Consider the following 23,146-nt stretch of genomic DNA (forward strand, 5'->3'; position numbering starts at 1 on the left):
GCCTACCTGCCAGCCAATCAGAATCAAGTATTCAGACAGACCATGATATAATAACAATTTAATTAAATTTTTATTTTATTTTTTTAATTCAAGTGTTTCGATGAAGTCAAGTAGCCTATAAATACCATGACAAGCTGGAAAAAGGGACACAATCTTGAAACCTATAATACATTTTCCAAGAATAAGCATTAGTTTCACTTGTGCTTTATTTTTTTTTCAATTCCTGAAAACTGACTCACTCTTAAAGGAGAAAAGGGCACAAATATTGTTTTTCTCAGCCAGACAGGCTTATCATTCATTGGTGTGAGATGGCATTTGTTTTGAACATTAGGCTATCTATATAAAATGTCCTTTTCAAAACATTTTCCGTGGGTGAGGGGGACTTATTAGCGTTCATTCAGTAGCTGTCACAGCCTCAAATGACTCAGATTTATTGTTTTATCTCATCCACGGGAATTTCTTTTGTGCATCCAAACCTAACCTCAGTGCGGTAACAGGAAATGTGTTCACATTTCACCTTCGTGTCACAAGATCAATTTGCAAAAAAGCACACACACTCATGCACATGCCTCATTTTACAGGAAATTTGCTGAAGGCAAATGTACAGAAAGAGAGTGAAATGTTCTAGACTCACTTCCATGAACACATGAAACACATCTTAACATCATCTCAGCAACAAGAGTGACAGCAATTTCTCATCATGACTGAAACATATACAGACAGGTAAACATCATTATTATTTATTGGATTTTCATCATGTTGTGTTTTGATCCATCATTAAAACATTTTGATAAATTATAAAGATTGGCTCAAGAATGTAACCTTGTTCCTTATATATTACATTCAATGTTTTTTATCCAGTTATTATATCACATACTGTTCAAGTGATTGTATGTCTGATCTACTCAGCATTAGGAGTATTGTAGGACATCTTGATTATACTGCGCAAGTACTGTAATTCACAAAAGTAGTACATGAGATCACAGACATCGATGTATGATAGTGGGATTGCGGTGGGATGCTTAAGAAACCTGTGGTAAATCAACTTGCTGCGACCTCCTTCTGATTGTACGTAATGATATTTGAAAACAATGTGGTCTGCATGTGGTAGCTTTGAGGTTTAACTTTAAATTGTTGTCCCTGTCAATTTTTGCGTACATTTTTTTAAAAGCATTTATTATATGCTTACCTTTTGAATATGTATTATAAGACATTGATCCGGTTTAAGTGCTACCGTACTATCAGTGTATCTCTGCCTGCCATTTATAATGCAATTATACCATAATGAAACATTGTCTTCTATACAGCCACTAACCATTAAGCAATAAAGTATAGTTACTCTCTACAAGTTATTAAGGTTAATTTATGTAAAAATAGAAGTGAATAGGCATGTGCCTTCTGACTCACAATTTCCTGAATTATAGAAATCCCCATGGCTTGCTAATGAACATCAGTGTGGCTTGAAAAAAAAGTTTGAAGAATCATTGTATGATGAGTCAAACGAGTGGTTCCGGTACATATAAGTGGCATGCTACTAGTTTTTTTCCAGCAAATATTGACATAAGCAATCAGTTAATCAGCCTGTCACTAAATAACATTTTCTGTTTGTTACAGCATGAATACAGCATCATACTATATCTACGAAACAGAGGACATGTGCACGACTGAAGATTCACACCTGAATCGACATCTCAAGGCTGCCATTTTCTATGTGGTTTTTGCGCTTGGCCTCATTGGCAACATCACCGTCTTATGGGTCCTCTTGAAAATCATGCACGTGAAAAATATGACAAATCTCTGCCTGCTGAATCTGGCTCTGTCAGACCTACTGATGGTCCTCTCACTGCCCTCATGGGCTCTCTATGCTCAGGGCCACTACATAAAAGCCAATGAAATGTGTAAGGCAATGGCGGGTACATACCAAGTGGGATTTTACAGCGGGATCTTATTCGTGACTCTGATGAGCGTGGATCGCTATTTGGTCATCGTACATGCCGTTGCAGTGCTGGGAGCGAAGATGCTGCGATACGGAATTGTGGTGAGTGTCGTTATATGGATGGTTTCGATCTGTGCCGCCCTTCCAGAGGCCATCTTTGCAGCAATGGTCACAGAGGACAACATCACCAGCTGTCAGAGATTGTATCCTGTTGGGTCAGCCCAGAAATGGAAGCTTTTCCGTAACTTTGGTGAAAACGCAGTAGGACTATTCATCTCTTTGCCCATTTTAGCCTACTGCTACATCAGGGTGCTGATGGTTGTGAAGAAGACAAAAAACTCAAAAAAGGAACGGGCCATAAAGCTCATCTTAGGCATTGTCATCGTGTTTGTGGTCTTCTGGGTGCCCTACAATGTGGTGGTGTTTCTGAAAACCTTGGAGGAGTTTGGCATTCTAAGTGGCTGCGAGGCTTATCGTCATATCAACATGGCCATGGGCTGGACAGAGACAATCGCACTCACTCACTGCTGTGTAAATCCGATCATTTATGCTTTTGTTGGAGAAAAGTTTAGGAAAAGCCTAGTAAGTATGTTTTCAAAATATCTTGGATGTGTGAAGATTTACCAGTCGACATCTACACAATCCAAAATTTCAGAGAACGAAACTTCCAACACGGCTATTTTTTTTACATCTCCCATCAAAAGTACACAAATTTAGGTTCGACAATTTTGTTTCTTTGTAAATATTGTGCTAATCATTTAAGATGTCTTTATTCATGCGTTGCAACATATAATACATTTGTTGATTTCATGATGGTAATATCATATCAATTATACTACCTCAATAAGTAAAACCAAATGCCAATGATAAAAATGAACCATCATACAAACATGTGAAATCATACAAGAATATGAAAAGTCTTGCTTCAGGTTGGTGGGGCAATAGATGCTTTCTGTCTTCTAGTGTTTATGAATAAACTAGTGTTTTACACACTGGCTTAAAAAATGAACCGATGCATTAAATTGAATGAATTTGCAAATGATTTAATGTTACTAATATATCTGTTCCTCAGTATCCCTAAGGTCTCATTACATGACCTGCTAAAAAGTTCATTACTGTTTCCGTATAATAGTTATTAACCACAGGAATAGAAAAAAAAACATCCTTAACCACACACTTCGAAGGCAAAACCAAACACAATTTTTTTCCCCCCCTTACATGCTGAAAAAGGATGTGTGAGTGCAGTATTGATATAGAGGAACTTTACTTTGAATGTATTCTTTACTGGATTGATGTCTGTAAATATTGTGTATTCCTAATGTCTGTTACATTTAATGCCTAAATTTCAAATGCACTGATACATATAAAGATGTATATCAATATGTAAATAAACAAATAAATAAAACGATCAAAATCTGTTTCAAAAGTATTTTGTAATGCTACCGCTTACCACAAGAGCCCTCCCTTACACTTACGGCACTGCAGTCACATACATGCCTACTCCTACTTTAGTTTTAATCATTGACAAACAGTGTCTCTGTAGCTGTTATGCTATTTTAAACGTGTGCATGCAGAAATGAACCATTTACTAAAGTGGCATATTACTGTATCTTGCAGTGATAAGGTAAAAGTGGCATAATATTTGGACAATGGAATTTTAGATTTTTAGAGACATTTTATACACTATTTTTCATCTACACTGTCAGCAAAAATTGTAGCTTTAGGGGTACAACAGCTTGTCACTGGGGTAGTGCCCTCAAAGGGACACCTTTGTAACTTCTCTACCCCAAAAGGCAAGGCAAGGCAAGTTTATTTATATAGCACATTTCATACACAATGGTAATTCAAAGTGCTTTACATAAAAGGAAGTGAAATAGTCATTATTAAAAATAATAAAAATCACAACAATAAAAACAAAGTGATTTAAAAATTGATTTTAAAAGAATTTAAAACATTTAAGAATAGAAAGTGATTATACATAGTGCAATCAGTTCGGACGTAGCACAGTGCTCATTCAACAAATGCACAGCTAAACAGATGAGTTTTGAGTCTGGATTTAAATGTGGCTAATGTTTTAGCACATCTGATCTCTTCTGGAAGCTGGTTCCAACTGCGGGCAGCATAATAGCTAAAAGCAGACTCCCCTTGTTTTGTGTGAACCCTTGGTATTTCTAACTGACTCGATCCTAATGATCTGAGTGGTCTGTTAGGTTTATATTCAGTGAGCATATCTCCAATGTATTTAGGTCCTAGGCCATTTAGAGATTTATAAACGAGTAGAAGTACTTTAAAATCAATCCTAAATGTAACTGGAAGCCAGTGTAAGGACCTGAGGACTGGTGTAATATGCTCAAATTTTCTGGTTCTAGTCAGAATCCTGGCAGCAGCATTCTGGATGAGCTGCAGCTGTCTAATGGTCTTCTTTGGAAGGCCGGTGAGGAGACCATTACAATAATCCACCCTGCTGGTGATAAAGGCATGAACAAGTTTCTCCAAGTCTTGACTGGAAACAAAACATCTAATTCTTGCAATGTTTTTGAGATGATAGTATGCTGATTTAGTTACTGCTTTGACATGACTACTGAAACTAAGGTCTGTCTCCAGAATTACCCCAAGATTTTTGACTTGGTTTTTAGTTGATTGACCCCTAGAGTCAAGGTATGCATTCACCTTGAGAACTTCATCTTTGTTTCCAAATGCAATGACTTCAGTTTTCTCCTTATTTAACTGAAGAAAGTTCTGGGACATCCAACAGTTTATTTCATCAATGCATTGGCAGAGGGAGTCAATGGGGCTGTAGTCATTTGGAGATAAGGCTAGGTAAATCTGTATCATCAGCATAGCTGTGATAGGCAATTTGGTTCCTTCTCATTATTTGACTTAGTGGGAGCATATACAGGCTAAACAAGAGCGGTGCAAGAATTGAGCCTTGTGGGACTCCGCATGTCATGGACGTCCACTTAGACTTATGCTCTCCTATACTCACATAATAACCTCTCCTTCTAAGTATGACCTGAACCATTTGAGTACCATCCCAGAAAGCCCGATCCAGTTTTCCAGTCTCTCTAGAAGTATGTTATGATCAACAGTGTCAAACGCAGCACTAAGATCTAGTAGTACCAGCACTGATATTTTGCCTGAATCAGAATTGAAGCGAATATCATTTATTATCTTAATGAGTGCTGTCTCTGTGCTATGATGTGCTCGGAAACCAGATTGAAAATTGTCCAGGTATCCATTTAAGTTTAAGTGGTTGTTCAGCTGATTAAAACTACCTTTTCAATAATCTTACCTATGAACGGAAGATTTGATATTGGTCTATAGTTGTTCAACATTGTGTTATCAAGATTGCGCTTTTTCAGAAGGGGCTTAACAACTGCAGTTTTCAGGAGTTTGGAAAAGTCCCAGAAAGAAGTGAAGCGTTCACCACTTCTAAGAGATCTGCTTCTAAACAGTTAAGCACACTTTTGAAAAAAGATGTGGGAAGTGTGTCAAGATAGCAGGTTGATGATTTAAGGTGCTGTACTATTTCTTTCAAAATTTTGCAATCAATTGCTTCAAAAACAGATATAGTCACTTCTTTTTGAAATTGCGGTCGAATCTGTGTGACCTCTGCAAAAGTAGATATGCCAATCTCCTTTCTGATATTATTGATCTTCTCAGAAAAGAAGGAAGCAAACTCATTGCATTTACTGTCGGAGAGCATTTCACTGGGAATCTGACTTGGGGGGTTTGTCAGTCTCTCCACAGTAGCAAAAAGAGTGCGAGAGTTGTTTAAGTTACTGTTCATAAGGTTTGAGAAGTAGGTCTGTCTAGCTGTGGCTAGTTCCACATTGAAAGCATGAAGGCTGTCTTTATAGATGCTATAGTGAATTTCAAGTTTTGTCTTCCGCCACATCCGCTCAGCTTTTCTGCATTGTCTTTTCATACTCTGAACTGCTGTTGATTTTCTCCATGGTGATTTTTGTCTGCCATTCTTCTTGCAGACCCTTGTCGGAGCAATATCATCAATAACATTCTTAACTTTTGAGTTAAAAGAATCCAGGAGAAGATCAACAGAGTCTGCAGAAATGCTTGGTGTTAAAGATATAGCCTTCATAAATAGCGCACTAGTGTTCTCATTAATGCATCTCTTTCTGACAGAGACAGATCTAGATTCAGTGGTAACAGAGATCAATATATCAAAGAAAATACAGAAGTGATCAGATAGTGCTACATCCTTAACAACAATGGATGAAATTTTAGACCTTTACTGATGAGTAAATCTAGAGTGTGTCCACGATTGTGTGTGGGTTCATGCACATGCTGTATCAGATCAAAAGTGTTTAAAACAGTAATAATTTCTTTTGCAGTTTTGATTTCTGCATTATCTATGTGAATATTAAAATCCCCTGCAATAGTAAAACAGTCAAACTCTGAGGAAATCATTGATAACAGTTCTGTGAACTCTTCAACAAAGGCTGGAGAGTATTTTGGAGGCCTGTAAATAATGATAAACAGAATGCGTGGAGCACCTTTCAGCACAATACCTAGATATTCAAAGGACAAATACTGACCAAATGACACTTGCTTGCATTGATAAACATCTTTAAATAGAGCAGCTACACCTCCACCTCTCCTAACAGTCCTGCAGACACTTGTAAAGTTAAAGTTAGGAGGGGTCGTTTCATTGAGGACTGTTGCACTGCAGCTGTCTTCAAGCCATGTTTCATTTAGAAACATAAAATCCAGGTTGTTTGTGGTTATAAAATCATTGATCAGAAATGATTTATTTTTTAGTGAGCGAATGTTTAAAAATGCTAACTTGATGGAATTACATTTTGTCTCTACAGGAATCTTAGATTGACGCATTACAGGCCGCAGATTAGATGGGTCAGCCGTACGGCTTGAGAAGGCCTTAGACTTTCTATCACGTGATAAAACAGAAATATAAAAAGCTACAGGCACACTGGGTTCCCGCTTGTTCTGTGAACATTTGTGAGTGTTGCTGCTAATATAGCGGGGACCCGACACATATCACTGAGAGCTGTTATCAGTTGTTTTTGGTTCACCTACAGCCGATGGAGGAGGGTTTTGGCCCTGGCGTTGTGGCAGCGGACGGAGAGCTCTCACAGGAGGAGGAGGGAGAGCTGGGCATGAAGTCTTTGGTGGTTGTGGGGCCCGCCGTTTTTTAGTTGATATCTGGGGGCTTGCAGCGAACGAGTGGGAGAGTTTGGTCCCAGCATACACCAGTTCCTCCATTTTCTGTGAGAAGCTTAGAAGTGGAGATTCTGGAGAGAGGATAGTGTGTCTGGCGAGCGGGGCACTGGCTCTGGTGTTTCCGGTGGCTGTGATATGTTGTCCTGGCTTCCCTGGCTGTTTTCCAGATAGTTGTCCTTGGGTGCTGAGTCTTGGAGCTGATGTAGTACGTCACAGTCTGTTTGTGATGAGCTGTGTGGGCAGGGCTCAGCCGGGATAGTCTCTGTGAGGAAAGTTTGTTTTGGCTGCGTGGTGTTATCAGTGTCCTTGTGGGATGTGTCAACCATAAGATGACTCTGAGGCTGACATGAAGTCCTGTGGTCACTCATATTCTGTCCAGGTGTGTGTGTGCCATTGAGGCCGAGTGGATTGGCACACACCACTGAAGGATGACGGAGGGAGAAATAGATATTGTCCTTTAGCACTCTCGCACCAAGTTTGTTTGGGTGGAAGCCGTCCAGTTTAAACAGTTGTCTATGGCCCCAGAAAATATTGAAGTTGTCGATGAAGTTGACTCCTTTTGTACTGCAGGTTCTTTGTAGCCATGTATTCAGCCCAAGCAGCCGTGAAAACATGTTAGTTCCTCTTGCTGGGAGTGGTCCACTGATGAACGACTGAACTTCAAGTCTTTGAATTGTTTCAAAGAGTTCACTGAAATCCTTCTTAAGCAGTTCTGACTGCTCTTTCCGAATATCGTTCTTCCCCACATGGATGATGATTCGATTTGCAGTCTTGTGCTTCATCAGAATGTTCCGAAGTTCCTTGTTCACATCAGAAACGGTTGCTTGAGGAAAGCAGCATGTAGTTGTAGTCCTGCTACTGATGTTTCTGATAATAGAGCCCACTATCAGAGTCCTGGGCTCGGCTGCGCTCTGAGCTGAGTGCCGCTGTCTGCTCGACCTCGAGCGCCTGTTAGTAGCGACGTTAGCTGCTGGCTGATTCGATCCATGTTTTGTCACATTTGGGGATTCCTCACCCACATTCATTAATGCTTCAAATCGGTTCTCAAGATGTATAGGGGGTTGTAAAATGCCAGTGTTTACAAGTCTTGTCATAGCCGTATCTGGGGTAGAGGATGCTACCGCAGCAATACGAGATACTCGTGACAATCTGATGTCTCGAGTGCCTTTGGGTCTCGCTCCCTGTTTGTGCCATCGATTAGTCTGTCGATCAGCTTGTTCTTCTACACTTTGTATAAACTGTTGAGATTCACTAGATTCATAGGACTCACCGGCTGTATGCCGCGGGGGTCTGTGATGCCGATCTGCTGTGTGTTCCACCTGTTTTGGAGGTCCAGCAAGTAACTTTGTTTCAAGAACCGCAATCCTTTGTAGAAGTCTGTGGCAGTTCATGCAGCAAGTAGATTCCACAAGGGGCATTTTCTTTCCCGTCTGTTTGAATTGTAGGCAGCTGTGTTTTCCTGTCTCCGGAATGTAAACTGCTGGCAGTGGGAGGCAAAGAGTCTTCCTTTTCTAAAAACTGTGTTGTTTGAGCACTGTGCTGATATGCTGAAGTTAAAATCTTAGAGAAATCTGAGAAAAGTGCATAAATATGGAGCGAAGCGCAGAGCAATAAGCAGGAGCGTCCGAACAGTAGCGAAGCCGGAAGCAGAATGTTAGCACCTTAGAGTACAACCTGAATTCCGGAAATGTTGGGATGTTTTTTAAATTCTAATAAAATGAGAACTAAAAGACTTTCAAATTACATGAGCCAATATTTTATTCACAATAGAACATAGAGAACATAACAAAAGCTTAAACAGACAAATTTTACACTTTTATCCACTAAATGAGCTCATTTCAAATTTGATGCTTGCTACAGGTCTCAAAAAAATTGGCACGGGGGCAACAAAGGGCTGAAAAAGCAAGACATTTTGAAAAGATTCAGCTGGGAGAACATCTAGCAACTAATTAAGTTCATTGACATCAGGTCTGTAATATGATGTCTTAGAGAGGCAGAGGCTCTCCAATCTGTGAAAGGGTGAACAACGTTCCTCATCTACAGTGCATAACATCATCAAAAGATTCAGAGAAACTGGAGAAATCTCTGTGCGTAAGGGACAAGGTCGAAGACCTTTGTTGGATGCCTGTGGTCTTCGGGCCCTAAAGTAACGACACTGCATCACTCATCGGCATGATTCTGTCATTAACCAAGTTTCCATCCAGGTTTTGCGCTGTTTTGTTATTGACAAAGAGAATGTGCGGGAAAAAAACTTTGCGATATTTGCCGCCTCCAGCCTGTTTCCATCCAACTGGTGTTTTACCGATAAAGTGGTGTGCGTGATGACGTTATGAATGATGAAAACGAATTATCGCATAAATTTTGGTGTATCGCAAAGGAAATCTGCCCTTGAGCCATTTCCATACATCATGTTGTGTATGTCGCAAATTATCTACCTTTTGTTTTCCATGTGACACGCCCTACCTAAAAAAAAATAAAAAATAAAAAATGGAGAGGGTATTCAGACAGTTAATTGAAATTTGTCAGCTTACTGTTATTTAAATTTCACAAATAATTGCAATTGTACAAAATATCCAGAGACAACAGCAGAATGAAGCAGTTGCTCGTCTGATAGGCCTAGAGCTCGAAGAAACTACCCCAGTGCGACGAAGCCCATGGGCATGGGAGAGATCACGCAATAAGACGTTCTGGGAGGAGGTGGTGGAGAGACACTTTACAGAAAGTCTCTGGCTGCAACATTTTAGAATGACACGGCCGACGTTTGAGATGTTGTGTGGATTCATTGGTCCTGATGTTGCGCCCATCACAGGTTGCCACCGACCACCAGTTCCAACCCGAAAGCGGATTGCCATCTCCCTTTACAAGCTGGCAACCTGCGCCGAGTATAGAGTAGTGGGAGAAACGTTCGGGGTTAGTAAAACTACCGTCCATCGATACGCTGTGTGCACTGCTATTAAAGCAAAATTAATGCAGCGTTATATCAGACTGCCGACTGTAGTGGAGGCCAATGAAATTGCATACCGCAATTCCTTGGTGCATCTTGTGCCACAGGTTCATGGTGAGCTGGATGGCACGCATGTGCCTATTCTTCCCTCGACGGAAGGCTACCGCGATTACATTAATCGCAAAGGGTGGCCATCTATTGCTCTCCAGGCCCTTTTTGATGACAGGTGCATGATACGAGACATCTGCGTTGGCACTCCTGAAAGTGCCCATGATGCAGCTGTGTTTGCAGCCTCGGATCTGTATAGGTGAGCCTACCATTCAACATCTTTCCCAGTGTGATAACAACTGAATTAGTACTGTGCTTGCCTTAAGATTTTTAATTAAAACTAAAATTTGAATTAATACAAAATAAAGATGTTTAATTAACAAAGAAAACAATATTATCTGATCAGAAATAGGTAATCTAAATTTATTTGACAAAGTTGTGATAAATCATAAACGTTTTTTTTTTTTTTTCATTAAAAGTGTGGTCAAAGCTAACAATTGTTGTTCAATGTCTTAAAGCTGTAAATATGAACTATACACTGCACATCCTACAAAACAATGCTAACATGTAAATTCACTGGTTTTATTCTAGTCAAAAATATTATTTAACATAACTGAACATTATACCAACAACATACCATATTTTTTATGGGTTAAATCCAGTTGAAATAGCTCTTTAAAGTCACAATTAATGATTACCGCTTTTTACAGTGTGAAAGTAATTAGTAAGCTGGGGGGTATTAAAGTTAATATGAATGGGAAAGAATTTCACATATATGCTAAAATATCTGCCATTTAATAAAATAAAAGAAAATGTTTATATAATGAAAACAAGGTGTGTTGAATATTTTGACTGGCACAGTAAATGACCTTTGCTGTATTTGTATTAATCAGACACCCTGAGAGACACCCCCAGGCTACAACTGATGTGGAGGGAGTTCAGGTGCCTCTGCTAGTAGCAGGAGACCCAGCCTATCCACTATTGCCTTGGCTCATAAAAAGTTATTTTGGACCCAATTTTTCACAAGATCAAGCAGCATTCAACTCTTTCTTGAATGGATCGAGGGTTAAGGTGGAGCACACATTCGGACGGCTGAAAGGAAGATGTCGCATCCTGGCAAAACGATCTGACATTCACCACTCTTTCATGCCTACTGTTGTGGCAGCGTGTTGTGTACTCCACAACATCTGTGAGATGGAGAAGCAACGATTTGTACCACCTAGTGAAGACTCACGTAATGAAGGCAAAAGACAACCACGCTGCTTGCAATGCGATGAACAACCTTCTGCACAAGCCGTGCTTATCAGGGACACTCTAATGCAATATATATCAAACTTGGAAAGGCAGTAGGCTGTCATGGCAAAAGTTCAAAAGGTATTTGAACCATAAAACCAAAATTTGTTACTATTATTTCAAATCACAAACTACAACATGTTGTTACTCATTTTATTTGTAACAAAATTTGTACATCTGCTTTATAAAGATTTGACACATTGAAGCTTACTGTAAATCTTGAATTCACCAGACTTGTTGTTGTAAACCTTTGTTGTAAAGTTCATTTAAGAGAAAATAGAACAGATAGAACAGAACATTTGTTCTAGTATATTAAAGAACAAAAAACACAGCTGCAATGTCACATGTGTCATTAATAACATTTTACTTTTACTGAATACAAGAACAACAAAAAGTGAAATAAATAGCATATTTATAGTGAAGATACTGGTACCTGCAGAGGAGCACAAACTGAAAACATTCTCTGCAGGCTTTACTTAAATTAACAAGCCATAACCTTCACTTACAGTACAGTATTTTTTAAATATGAAACAAAAAATAACATGAATATCCTACTCCAAGTTTAGGTATGTGGTGAATGACGTATTAGGATGAGTATTCAAAGAAGAATGTGCTGCAGTGCCTGCCTGATTGTAGGGGAGATGAGACGCTAGATGATTAGAGCACCTGGGTTGATTGTGCAAACTCTCTGGTTGCCTCAAACCAGCCATCACCTTTCTGCAGCATTAGCACAACGTTCGAAACAGTGTACAGCTTGAGAGATGACGGTGGTAACTGACTGAATGACTTGTTGATCTCGCTCTGCTTACTCCCGCTGCAGATTTAAGAAATCCTGAAAAATAGCTTTCACCTCAGCCAACTGCTTTCTTTTTGGAGCATGCTGTTGACTTCGCCTCCACATTCTTGAGACATTGGGTGGTGGGTCAGAATCTTGTTGTGCTGTTTCCTCAGGCTGGTCCAGGAAGGATGACTCTGTACTTGAATCATTTATTGGTCCAACATCAGAGGGGGTGAGTGAATCATTTGGTGGATGATCTATAAAATCCAGAAACTTTATTTTACAATCCAGAAGAGTTAGTTTTCACGAGTTTGTTTTTTTTTTTTTTTTACTTGATCGTCCACAGCTCCATAAGACATGTAATTCACATTCAGCACAATGTAAATACAACATACTAATAATTAAAGTAGTATTACAAACATGTCAAATTGAATAATCAATGCTTTTTTCTCTCCAACAGTGAAATAGATAAAAATGACTGGAAATGGGAAATGCTTTCTAATTAGGACTTACCTGTGGACACACTGGAGTCATCTTCATTTTCCTGCTCTTCAAAGAGATCACAGGACTCTATTTAATACAATGAAAATAGCCTAGTTGATTTGTAAGTCTTTAAATAAACTTTTCATTTTTAGATAGCGCTCGTACACATCTCAAAGACAAGTGTATTTTAAAAAGTCTGATAAAAAGCAGTTTTACATACAATCTCAAAGATGTTTTCTATTTAACGTTAAACGTTTTAGAGACGAATTGCACAGAAGGCGCTCCAAAAATGTACATATAAGTCACATCAAATAAAATCACATTAAACAGAACTCTCAGCAATCTACGTGAAACAATAACAGAACTTACCAGAGCTGTTGATATTTGTAGAAAACGAGGCCACCACGGGCGTCTGACCCAGTATGCGATCCATTTCACTGAAAAATGTAAACTTTGTCCTCATTTTCCCCCCAGAACCACCTACGTGAAAGGTCATGCTTCTCTGCCAGGTAACGCTGTTTCAGCACCTTCCATTTGCTGCGAAGAATATGCCACGGTTTCGTGTAGCCATTTGTAGCCATTTTTCTTTCCAGATCCTGGAATGTTGTAGCATTCCTTTGCCGTTTTCCATCAAAAATAGTGGTAATGTCGTTTTCTTCAATTAAATTGAGGAAATAACAAGTCTCTTCATCAGTCCATGTGAACCGCTCCGCCATATTTCTCGTTGTGATTTCACGTGATGAAAATGTATCACAAATGTGACACAAACTTATTTGCGTTAAAGCCCTTTTTCCGAAAAAAAGTGTTTCCAAAGTAGTTTTTGCGACATCTGAAGTATCTATATATAATTTACGCGCTAAAATTAAACGAAAAAATATTGTGTCGACATTTGCAAAATTTTATCGATAATTAGCATTTCCATCAGCTATATCGCAAACATTTTGATGCGCTAAACCTTTTTTCGCAAAAAAATCCTTGGATGGAAACCTGATTATTGACATTACTAAATGGGCCCAGGAATACTTCCAGAAACCACTGTCGGTAAACACAATCTGCCGTGCCATCTGCAGATGCCAACTAAAGCTCTATCATGCAAAAAGGAAGCCATATGTGAATATAGTCCAGAAGTGCCATCGTGTCCTGTGGCCCAAGGCTAATTTAAAATGGACTGTTTCAAAGTGGAAAAGTGTTCTATGTTTCTATGACGAGTCCAAATTTGACATTCTTGTTGGAAATTACAGACGCCGTGTCCTCCGGGCTAAAGAGGAGGGAGACCTTCCAGCGAATCAGTGTTCAGTTCAAAAGCCAGCATCTCTGATGGTATGGTGGTGCATAAGTGCATACGGTATGGGAAGCATGTTTTGGAAGGCACTATGAATGTTGAAAGGTATATAAAGGTTTTTGAGCAACATATGCTCCCATCCAGATGACGTCTATTTCAGCAGGACAATGCAAAACCACATACTGCAGCTATTACAACAGCATGACTTAGTAGTAGAAGAGTCCAGGTGCTGAATTGGCCTGCAGTCCAGATCTTTCACCTATAGAGAACATTTGGTGCATTATTAAAATGAAAAACACGTCAAAGACGACCACAAACTCTTCAGCAGCTGGAAACCTATATCAGACAAGAATGGGACCAAATTCCAACACCAAAACTCCAGAAACTCATAACCTCGATGCCCAGATGTGCTATGCCCCCGTCCCAACTATTTTGAGACCTGTAGCAGGCATCAAATTTGAAATGAGCTCATTTTGTGCATAAAATTTTGAAATTTCTCAGTTTAAACATTTATGTTCTATTGTGAATAAAATATTAGCTCATGTGATTTGAAAGTCTTTTAGTTTTCATTTTATTCAAATTTTAAAAAACGTCCCAACATTTCCAGAATTCGGGTTGTAGTCATTTGTATCGTTAAGTTAGCAATATGTATACTCTTATGGTACTATTATAAATACTAGGGGGAAAAGAAGGTACAAAGTTGTTCCTTTGAGGAAGCTGCCCAGTGACAGGCTGTTATATCCCTAAAGGTACTTTTTTGTGAGAGTGTCCTATACACAGTCTATTGTTTATGTTTGTCAAATGCTTGATTGAAGAATTAACAAAAAAAAAAAAATAAATAATGGCTGTTACCAATACAATCAATACAAAATGCAAGGTCCACTCAGTAGTAAATAGATCCTTGCATATAATTTTATTTATTTGGCCATATTGGTTGTCATTCTAATGTGTAAACCATCAGGAAGGTTCGGGAAAATAGCTTCTTGTAAAAGTGAGAATGTAACTACGTATGTGAAGCTTCAGGGAAGTAACTTCACCATAACCTTTGTCTTTACCTCTAATGCTAGAGCAGAAAACCACAGGTTTCTGAAGACACATGCTCTGCAAAGTGAGGCGGATTTCCTGTGTTCTTTGGCACTGATGCAAACACAGTACATTAAGACTGCTGACATGACTGTTATTTCAAGTAGCACAAAACAGACTCAGAAAAGAAATCCAGAAAGTAATTTTTATAAAAACTGCCCCCAAACTGTTGTAACATGCAGTAATGCGATATTAATAAAATAAATTTATAGTAATAATGCTCTAATCAAAATGATAATCTAAAACAATGTGTCAAAAAGCTGGCAAAAATAGTCTAAAAGAATATGAAAAAGCTTACATTTTCTGTCTATTACAACATTCAGTATTTATCCAAATCTATCAACAGGATATCTTTTATGGAGTATCTGATGCAAGGCATGATGCAAGTTCATTCATTGATGTTTTTGATTGGACTATGCGATCACACACAACCACTTCCTCGTTATGAGGTACATGTGATTTTATCTACATGCAAGTGTTATGGTTAAGACCACATTCTGGGATGATCAACACACACACACTATTAAAAAAAAAAAAAAAAAAAAATACCCGGTTTAACCAAAGTTATATACAGTGTCCTGAACAGACAAAAGGAAAGGAAATGTGCAAAAACTTGAAAAAGATGCATCATAAACCAATTCACCTCCTCTACAGTAATACAGTAGATTTCACCAATCTGCATCATACTTTTGTTCTGGTCCTCTAATATAATTGGCACCCCAATTAAGTGCAGATATTTTCACTGTTTGTGTCATTGTGCTTGTGTTCACAGTCCTCCAAACCAATGTGAGTGGTGCAAAGTAGAAACAAAATGTTTGTGTTATATTGCCTGCAGCTGACAAACTGCCAACTTAAGCAGCATTTTTAAAAGCTAGATGTGACCCTGGACCACAAAACCAATAAGGATCAATTAGTTTTTTATAAATTTGAGATTAAATAAATAAATAAATAAATAAGCTTTCCATTGATGTATGGTTTGTTAGGATCGGACAATATTTGGCCGATATACAACTATTTGAAAAACTGGAATCTGAGAGTGCAAAAAAATCTAAATATTGAGAAAATCGCCTTTAAAGTTGTCCAAATTAAGTTCTTAGCAATGCATATTACTAATCAAAAATGAAGTTTTTATATATTTATGGTAGGAAATTTACTAAGTATCTTCATGGAACATGATCTTTACTTAATATACTAATGATTTTTGGCATGAAAGAAAAATAAATAATTTTGACTCATGCAATGTATTTTTGGCTATTGCTACAAATATACCCCAGCGACTTAAGACTGGTTTTGTGGTCCATGGTCACATATGTGCAAGAATATGTACAGTACACCGATTTATGTGATTCCAGATTTGAAAACTAAGATAGAGTTGAATAAATTAACTGTAAAATGCCACCAACTGTGTCATGGCTGCTTGGCTTCAACGTCATGTAATTAAGCTTCCAACAACTCTTGTAGCCTTTATTTAAAAACATAAGTTTACCTATTTGATGTTAAACCTGCTTGATCTGATGATGTTCAAAGTCCCTGATAAGCTTTGTAATGCTGTTTAGCTACTTGTTTGCCATCAAGTGATTATAATTATTTATACTTAATGAACCGGGTTAATGTTTTTTTCTTTTCTTTTTCTTTTTTTCGAGCATTACAATGCAAGCTAACATAAAGTGAGATCAAGTGATATTGGTTACTTTTCAGTGGTGCCACAATTGTCATGCAGCAATCAGAAATTCTAAAGGATTTTGAAAAAATTCTGACACAGTAACATTTTAGATTAGGGAACACAGTCACTATCAATTCCCTCAATAAACTCCAAGTTTACTGTTTATTGATAGTAAGTAAGGTAGTTGTTTGTAGTACTTCTGTTTAGGTATTTGGTAGGGTTAAGGGATCTAGAATGTGATCATGCAGAATAAGGCATTAATATGTGCTTTATAAGTTCTAATAAAAAGGCCAATATGCTAGTAATATGCATGCTAATAGGCAGTTGGCTCATGGTGAGAATTGGTCCCTAAACTGAAGGGTTACCAAAAATTATATGTGGGAAGTTCTTGAGACCAATAAATCATATTCTTTAATATTACTATTACTATTGCTTATACTTGGGGTTAGTGATTTAAACAAAACCTTATCCTAATGGTGCGTTCTATTTGTACTCAGAAGTTGGAGTTCCCAGGAACTTATAACTGAAACACCTCCTCAAGTTGGAATTCTGGCTTGGAAACGTGGAAGAACCGCAAAAACCCAGACTTCAGGATGCAATATGGCTGCTCAGTACATCAACAGAATGAAACACTACTGTATGTTGTTTATTAGCATTTCAGTTTGTCTGTGTCTACACAGTAGACTGTACTATCCAGCTTCTATCTGTGGACATGATACTGTGGCCAGAAAATCTTAGCAACGTGGCAATAAGTTTTGTAGGCTAAATGAGCAAGCACCATTTACAATTTAAAGCTTCTTCAGAAAATGTAAAAATCTAGTTATATATATTATTATTATTTTATTTCTATTTATTATATATGTTTTCACAGTGAAGAGACTGTAGAACCAGAAAACACTGAGAATAACACAAACAAGAACCCGCAAAAGAGCAAAGGTAAACCTTCACCTCTGTTGGTTTCATGTTTTCTGTTTCAGTGTGTTACTAATTCAAATGGTGCCAATCCCAAACTGTGTTATGTTTTATGTAAAGAATACTAGAGGTTATAAAATATAAAATATGTAAGGTTATACAGACTATGACCATCTCTTCGAAAAGCACTTTTAAGTGGTTGGGTGTTTGCAGGGAGTGTAAAACCACATGCTAACACATTGCTCAGCTGTTCTGAGTACACGTGCAATGCTGAGCGTGTTTTTTTACTGGTTATTTATTGACATAGGATTTGTTTTTGTTTTTTTGCACCATTAAAGCACTATTAAGGGTCATATTGCAGTGCTGCAACACTGTTTTTCATTCACATATAAAAGACATAACATAGATGTATAGCCATGTAATTTCCTCTAAACTGTAGTTGAAACATGGTGGGAGCCAATAGAGCCATTGCTATTGCAACCAATATGAAACTACTTCTGCAATCTGCAAAGCCCCTACCCCTACCTATACAGAGGAAGTACCACAAACCAATAGCCTGAGAAAAAAAAAAACCTATAACAGATCATGTTTTTTTTTGACCGACCTCATATGATACGATCTTATCTCATCTCATCTCATCTCATCTCATCTCAACTTCCCGTCTTTGTTCGGAAGGTCAGGGGGCAACATCAATTTATTCCACTTGTGAGTATTCCTGGCAAGCACATTATTGATTTAACATCTTTATAAAATAGTGTTCGTTTATATGCCTTTAATATGCCTGGAGCGCACTTTATTTATTTAACCAGGAAGGTCCCATTGAGATACAATATCTCTTCTGCAGGGAGTAGAAATATAAGCCCTAACCCCCACTTTTACAGCAAACGCTCTTTTTGAGTTTTAAATGGTTATGGTTTCACACTTTTTATGGTTGGTAAACCAGCTGTTGGAAACATTCAATGTCACAGAATAAGTCTGAATGTCACAGGTGGTTTCCACCACAGATCGAAGCTCATTGTGCTCATAGGTATGTGAAATTTTCTGTTAAGAATTCATAAGACTTTATGTGGTACGGTGACTTTGGTATAAAAATATATTTAAAAAAATATTAAAAATAAATAGTATTTATTATCATTAATGCTATGTGGCTCAAATCACCAATAATGCACTATTTTGTGCTTTTGTGTGTGTGTGTGTGTGTGTGTGTATATATATATATACATGAGGAGACATATTTAAGGCATATTGTTTGTAAAGCTGCTTTGGAACAATATATATTTTGTGTATTAAAGTGCAATATATATTTAAGTGCTGTGCAAATACACTGAATTTAATAAATTGTGCCCACTTTTACATTTATCAAAGAAAGATGCCAAAATGTTACTGATTTTATGCTCTTCTTTTGATAATTAGTAGTAATTCATCAAACTAGTTTAATGGTAATTTATATACTATTGTTCATTGTTAATTTGTGTTTATTTATAGTAAATATATATTTAATCCATACAGATTTTGATGATAAAAAGTTATTAACATACATAGAAATGAATTCAGTAAAATTCTTTACTAATTATTTATATTTAAATCTGCTATGACATCAGGCGTATAATGATATAATGCCACAAAGTACATTTATGCATTTAGCAGACGCTAAAAGTGACTTACAGTGCATTCAGGATATACATTTTTTTTATCAGTTTGTGTGTTCTCTGGGAATTGAACCCACAACCTTTTGCGCAGCTAACTCAATGCTCTACCACTGAGCCACAGGAACACCTGTAGTAGTTGTTCGTTCAAATAATTGCATTTTGTTGGCAATTTAAACATGTTCATTTATGTGTTTATGAATATGTATATTATTACGTTTATATTATGTGTTTATACTAATATGTTTATTTGTCTACTAATGCAACAAGCAGCCACATATTGTCGCATAAAGCAGTCACATATTGTAATACCTTTTTATTAATGCCTTAAATATGTAGCATTATTCTAACAATCTCTGTTTCCCTGTTTGTCTAACCCAGTTAGAACACCTCTGGTTTTCTGATTATGAATTCTACAGCTGCGTTTCTGTTTATGAATTCTACAGCTGCGTTTCTGTTTATGAATTCTACAGCTGAATTGCTGAGGTAAGACCAAACATCATCTCCAAATGTAGTTCAAACAGCGGAAAAAGAGCTTTGAGAAAATGGGACATTGAAGAAAATAAAATTAACATACAATAGTCTCTATAAACAAGTTATTTTGATTTATTTTTTAAATGACAGATTTCTTAATGAAAGGCTGGTAACATTAACCAGTCAAAATAGACAGATCATTCATTTCTTTTTAGTTTGGGAAAGCACAGGACGGAAGCCATCATTGATGGAAATTACTGACAATGGTTGTTCTGAGAGCATGTTATTTAAAGATCCATTTGCACTGAGAATTGTCTCTTTGTCATGAACAGGACCACTGCACAGCATCCATGGACTGAGATAGTAACCAACAGTATCCCTTATCTAAATGATCATGCATCGTCCAGGTGAGGTCATATCACATATGTTAGTCACATGTAAAAGAAGAGCTCTGTGTTGCTTATAGTATATTTTTTCTTTTCCTTTTCAAGTGTGGATGGACTACTTTCAGGTGTGTCACAGAATGAGGCACCATATGAGTATTCTGGGTACTACGATGATTTGGACCCATCTATATTGGCCTGTAACTATGGAACTCACGGAGCAAGCATCCTCCCTGTGTTATATTCGCTGTTTTTCATTGTGGGCATTCTGGGTAACACACTGGTGATCTGGGTGGTCTTGATGGGTGTGAAACTCAGAAGCATGACTGACATCTGTCTTCTGAACCTGGCTATTGCAGACCTGCTCTTGATCTCTGCCCTCCCCTTCCTGGCACACAGTGCCAGAGACCAGTGGATCTTTGGAGATTTTATGTGCACTATGGTCCGTAGTGTTTACTACATTGGATTCTATAGTGGGATATTCTTTATTGTACTGATGAGTGTTGATCGATACTTAGCTGTAGTTCATGCTGTGTTTGCTCTGAGAGTCAGAACAAGGACATATGGGATCTTAGCCAGTATGGTCATATGGATTATTGCAGTTTTTGCATCCTTTCCTGAGTTGATGTATCTCAAAACCACAAAGATGGGTAATTTAACTTATTGTGTATATTATCCAACAAATGATCCAGGTTCTAGTCATTACTCAATGATTTTTGGCATCTTTAAAATGAATGTCATGGGTTTAATTCTTCCACTTATTGTGATTGGATTTTGTTACTCAATGATTTTGATGAGACTCCTGACAGTTCGCTCTTCTAGGAGGCAGGCCATGCGTCTCGTCATTGCAGTGATGGTGGTCTTTTTCTGCAGTTGGGCTCCGTACAATATTGCAGCTTTTGTGAAAGCCTTAGAGCTGATTAAACCTATAACTCAATCTTGTGAGAGCAGTAAGGCAATAAATCTAAGTCTGCAGATCACAGAGGCTTTGGCTTATTCACATAGCAGTATAAATCCCTTTCTTTATGTGTTTGTGGGAGAGAAATTTAGGAGGCAACTTTTTAGACTCCTTTACAGGACACCCTTCAGTAGACTGCAGTTCATGAAGAGTTACATTATGCAGGCCACAGGATCTGTTTACTCACAGACCACTAGTGTGGACGAGAGATCAGTTACAGCTGTTTGAGTAGAAGATTAATTGGAATAGGGTATACAGACAAAAATCTATCTATCTATCTATCTATCTATCTATCTATCTATCTATCTATCTATCTATCTATCTATCTATCTATCTATCTATCTATCTATCTCTCTACCTATCTATCCATCTATCCATCTATCTATCCATCTATCCATCTATCCATCTATCTATCTATCTATCTATCTATCTATCTATCTATCTATCTATCTATCTATCTATCAAACAATCTATCAATCTATCAATCTATCAATCTATCAATCTATCAATCCAACCCAAATATGTATATAAATGAAGATAGTTTATAAATGAGCAATTTGAGTGGAAGAATAGTCAGAAAGTTGTAAATAGATAAGGGCAAGTTGAAAACAAGTATAATACAATATCATTTACAAGCCTCATAGTGTTATTTGTGCATATATCTGTAAATGTGTATATTTATTTTTTATTTGATCATTTAATTTTTATTCATAATTTTGGGTTGTTTTCTAGCAACTATATGTACTTTGTATTTTACATATATACATACATGTATTTTACTGTTACTGACTTTTTTGTTTACTAAAACTATAACTATATGAATGATCTGTAGTAAGAATACATAGCTTCAATAAAAATGTATATAAGTGTGGCTCACATTGCAGAGTGATAATTTACACCACAAGGTAAGATGGGAACACTTATGGATCCATTAGTTAACGTAAGTACGTGCATTAACTAATATTAAATAACAATGAGCAGTACATTTGTTACAGTATGTATTAATATTGGTTAATTGATATTGATTAATTTATTGTTGCATAAACATAGCTATTATGTTAAGACCTATGTGTCTTAAGAACTATGAACAACTGTAGTTAGCCTATAGGTGTAATCACTACTACTTTTCAGGATCAAATTAGATCAGTCATGTAAATGGCTTAAAACAAATTTATAAGTATTATTAGACTAGTCTTAGCAATTAATGCAACCATTCTCTGTTCATTGTTATTTCATGTCAGCTCAGGTCCATTAAATCAATAAATAATAATAACAGATAACTTAAGTCATATATTTGTAAATGTTGCAGTCCATGTAAGCTAATATAATTTAAAGATCTTTTATTTTCTGAAGAAATGTTGTTTAAAGAAGATTAAAATGTATGCACCCTAGAGTGTATCATAGCCCATTTAACACATTTGACCATTTTTATATTCAGAAAAAGTGCAATTTAAAACACACACACACACACACACACACACACACACACAAACACACATAGGTTTCTAAGATTTATGGGTAATCCCTATAGGTGTATTGGTTTTTATACTGTACAAACTGTATTTTCTATCCCCTTACCCTAACCCTGCCTCTGAACCTACCCCTCACACAAAACTTTCTGTTATTTTAGATTTTTATAGCTATTAATTCTGTATGATTCATAAGCTGTTTTCCTCATCGGGACCAAAAAAAAAACCCTACAAGGTCAACAAATTACTGGTATTACTATACTTGTGGGGACATTTGGTCCTTGTAATGTAGGGAGTAACAGGACCACACACACACACACACGCACGCGCACACACGCGCACACATGCACACATGCACACATGCACACATGCACACATGTTCGTTTTTGTGAAAAGTGGGGACATCCCATAGGCGTAATGGTTTTTATACTGTACTTACTGAATGTGCTATTGCCCTACTACACCAACCCTACACCTAAACCTACCCCTTACAAGAGACTGTGCATTTCAACTTTCCCCAAAAAAACCTCACTCTGTGTGATTTATAAGCGTTTTGAAAAGTGGGGACATGGGTCAATGTCCTGAAAAGTCACCT

The 23,146-nt window shown here is 37.3% G+C and overlaps 2 protein-coding genes across 3 annotated transcripts; both read left to right on the forward strand.

The window, feature by feature from the left end:
* Positions 1–548: 548 nt before the first annotated feature.
* Positions 549–4,759, forward strand: si:cabz01093077.1 (C-C chemokine receptor type 4). The gene is made up of 2 exons (XM_058746998.1): positions 549–723; positions 1,615–4,759. Exons 1-2 carry the CDS (start codon positions 701–703, stop codon positions 2,651–2,653), a joined length of 1,062 nt encoding a protein of 353 aa, XP_058602981.1. The 5' UTR covers positions 549–700; the 3' UTR covers positions 2,654–4,759.
* Positions 4,760–17,590: 12,831 nt separating this feature from the next.
* cabz01093075.1 lies at positions 17,591–21,953 on the forward strand. 2 transcript variants are annotated; one of them, XM_058747022.1, is made up of 4 exons: positions 17,591–17,645; positions 19,649–19,753; positions 20,074–20,148; positions 20,233–21,953. In XM_058747022.1, the coding sequence occupies exons 2-4, from the start codon at positions 19,674–19,676 to the stop codon at positions 21,308–21,310; spliced, it is 1,233 nt and encodes a 410-aa protein (XP_058603005.1). In that variant the 5' UTR covers positions 17,591–17,645; positions 19,649–19,673; the 3' UTR covers positions 21,311–21,953. The 2 variants fall into 2 exon arrangements, with proteins under 2 accessions (XP_058603005.1, XP_058603004.1); XM_058747021.1 differs by lacking the exon at positions 17,591–17,645 and adding an exon at positions 18,202–18,326.
* The last annotated feature ends 1,193 nt before the right edge of the window (positions 21,954–23,146 follow it).

This window comes from Onychostoma macrolepis, chromosome 16 (assembly GCF_012432095.1).
Source record: "Onychostoma macrolepis isolate SWU-2019 chromosome 16, ASM1243209v1, whole genome shotgun sequence".
In the NCBI taxonomy this organism is placed as follows: domain Eukaryota; kingdom Metazoa; phylum Chordata; class Actinopteri; order Cypriniformes; family Cyprinidae; genus Onychostoma; species Onychostoma macrolepis.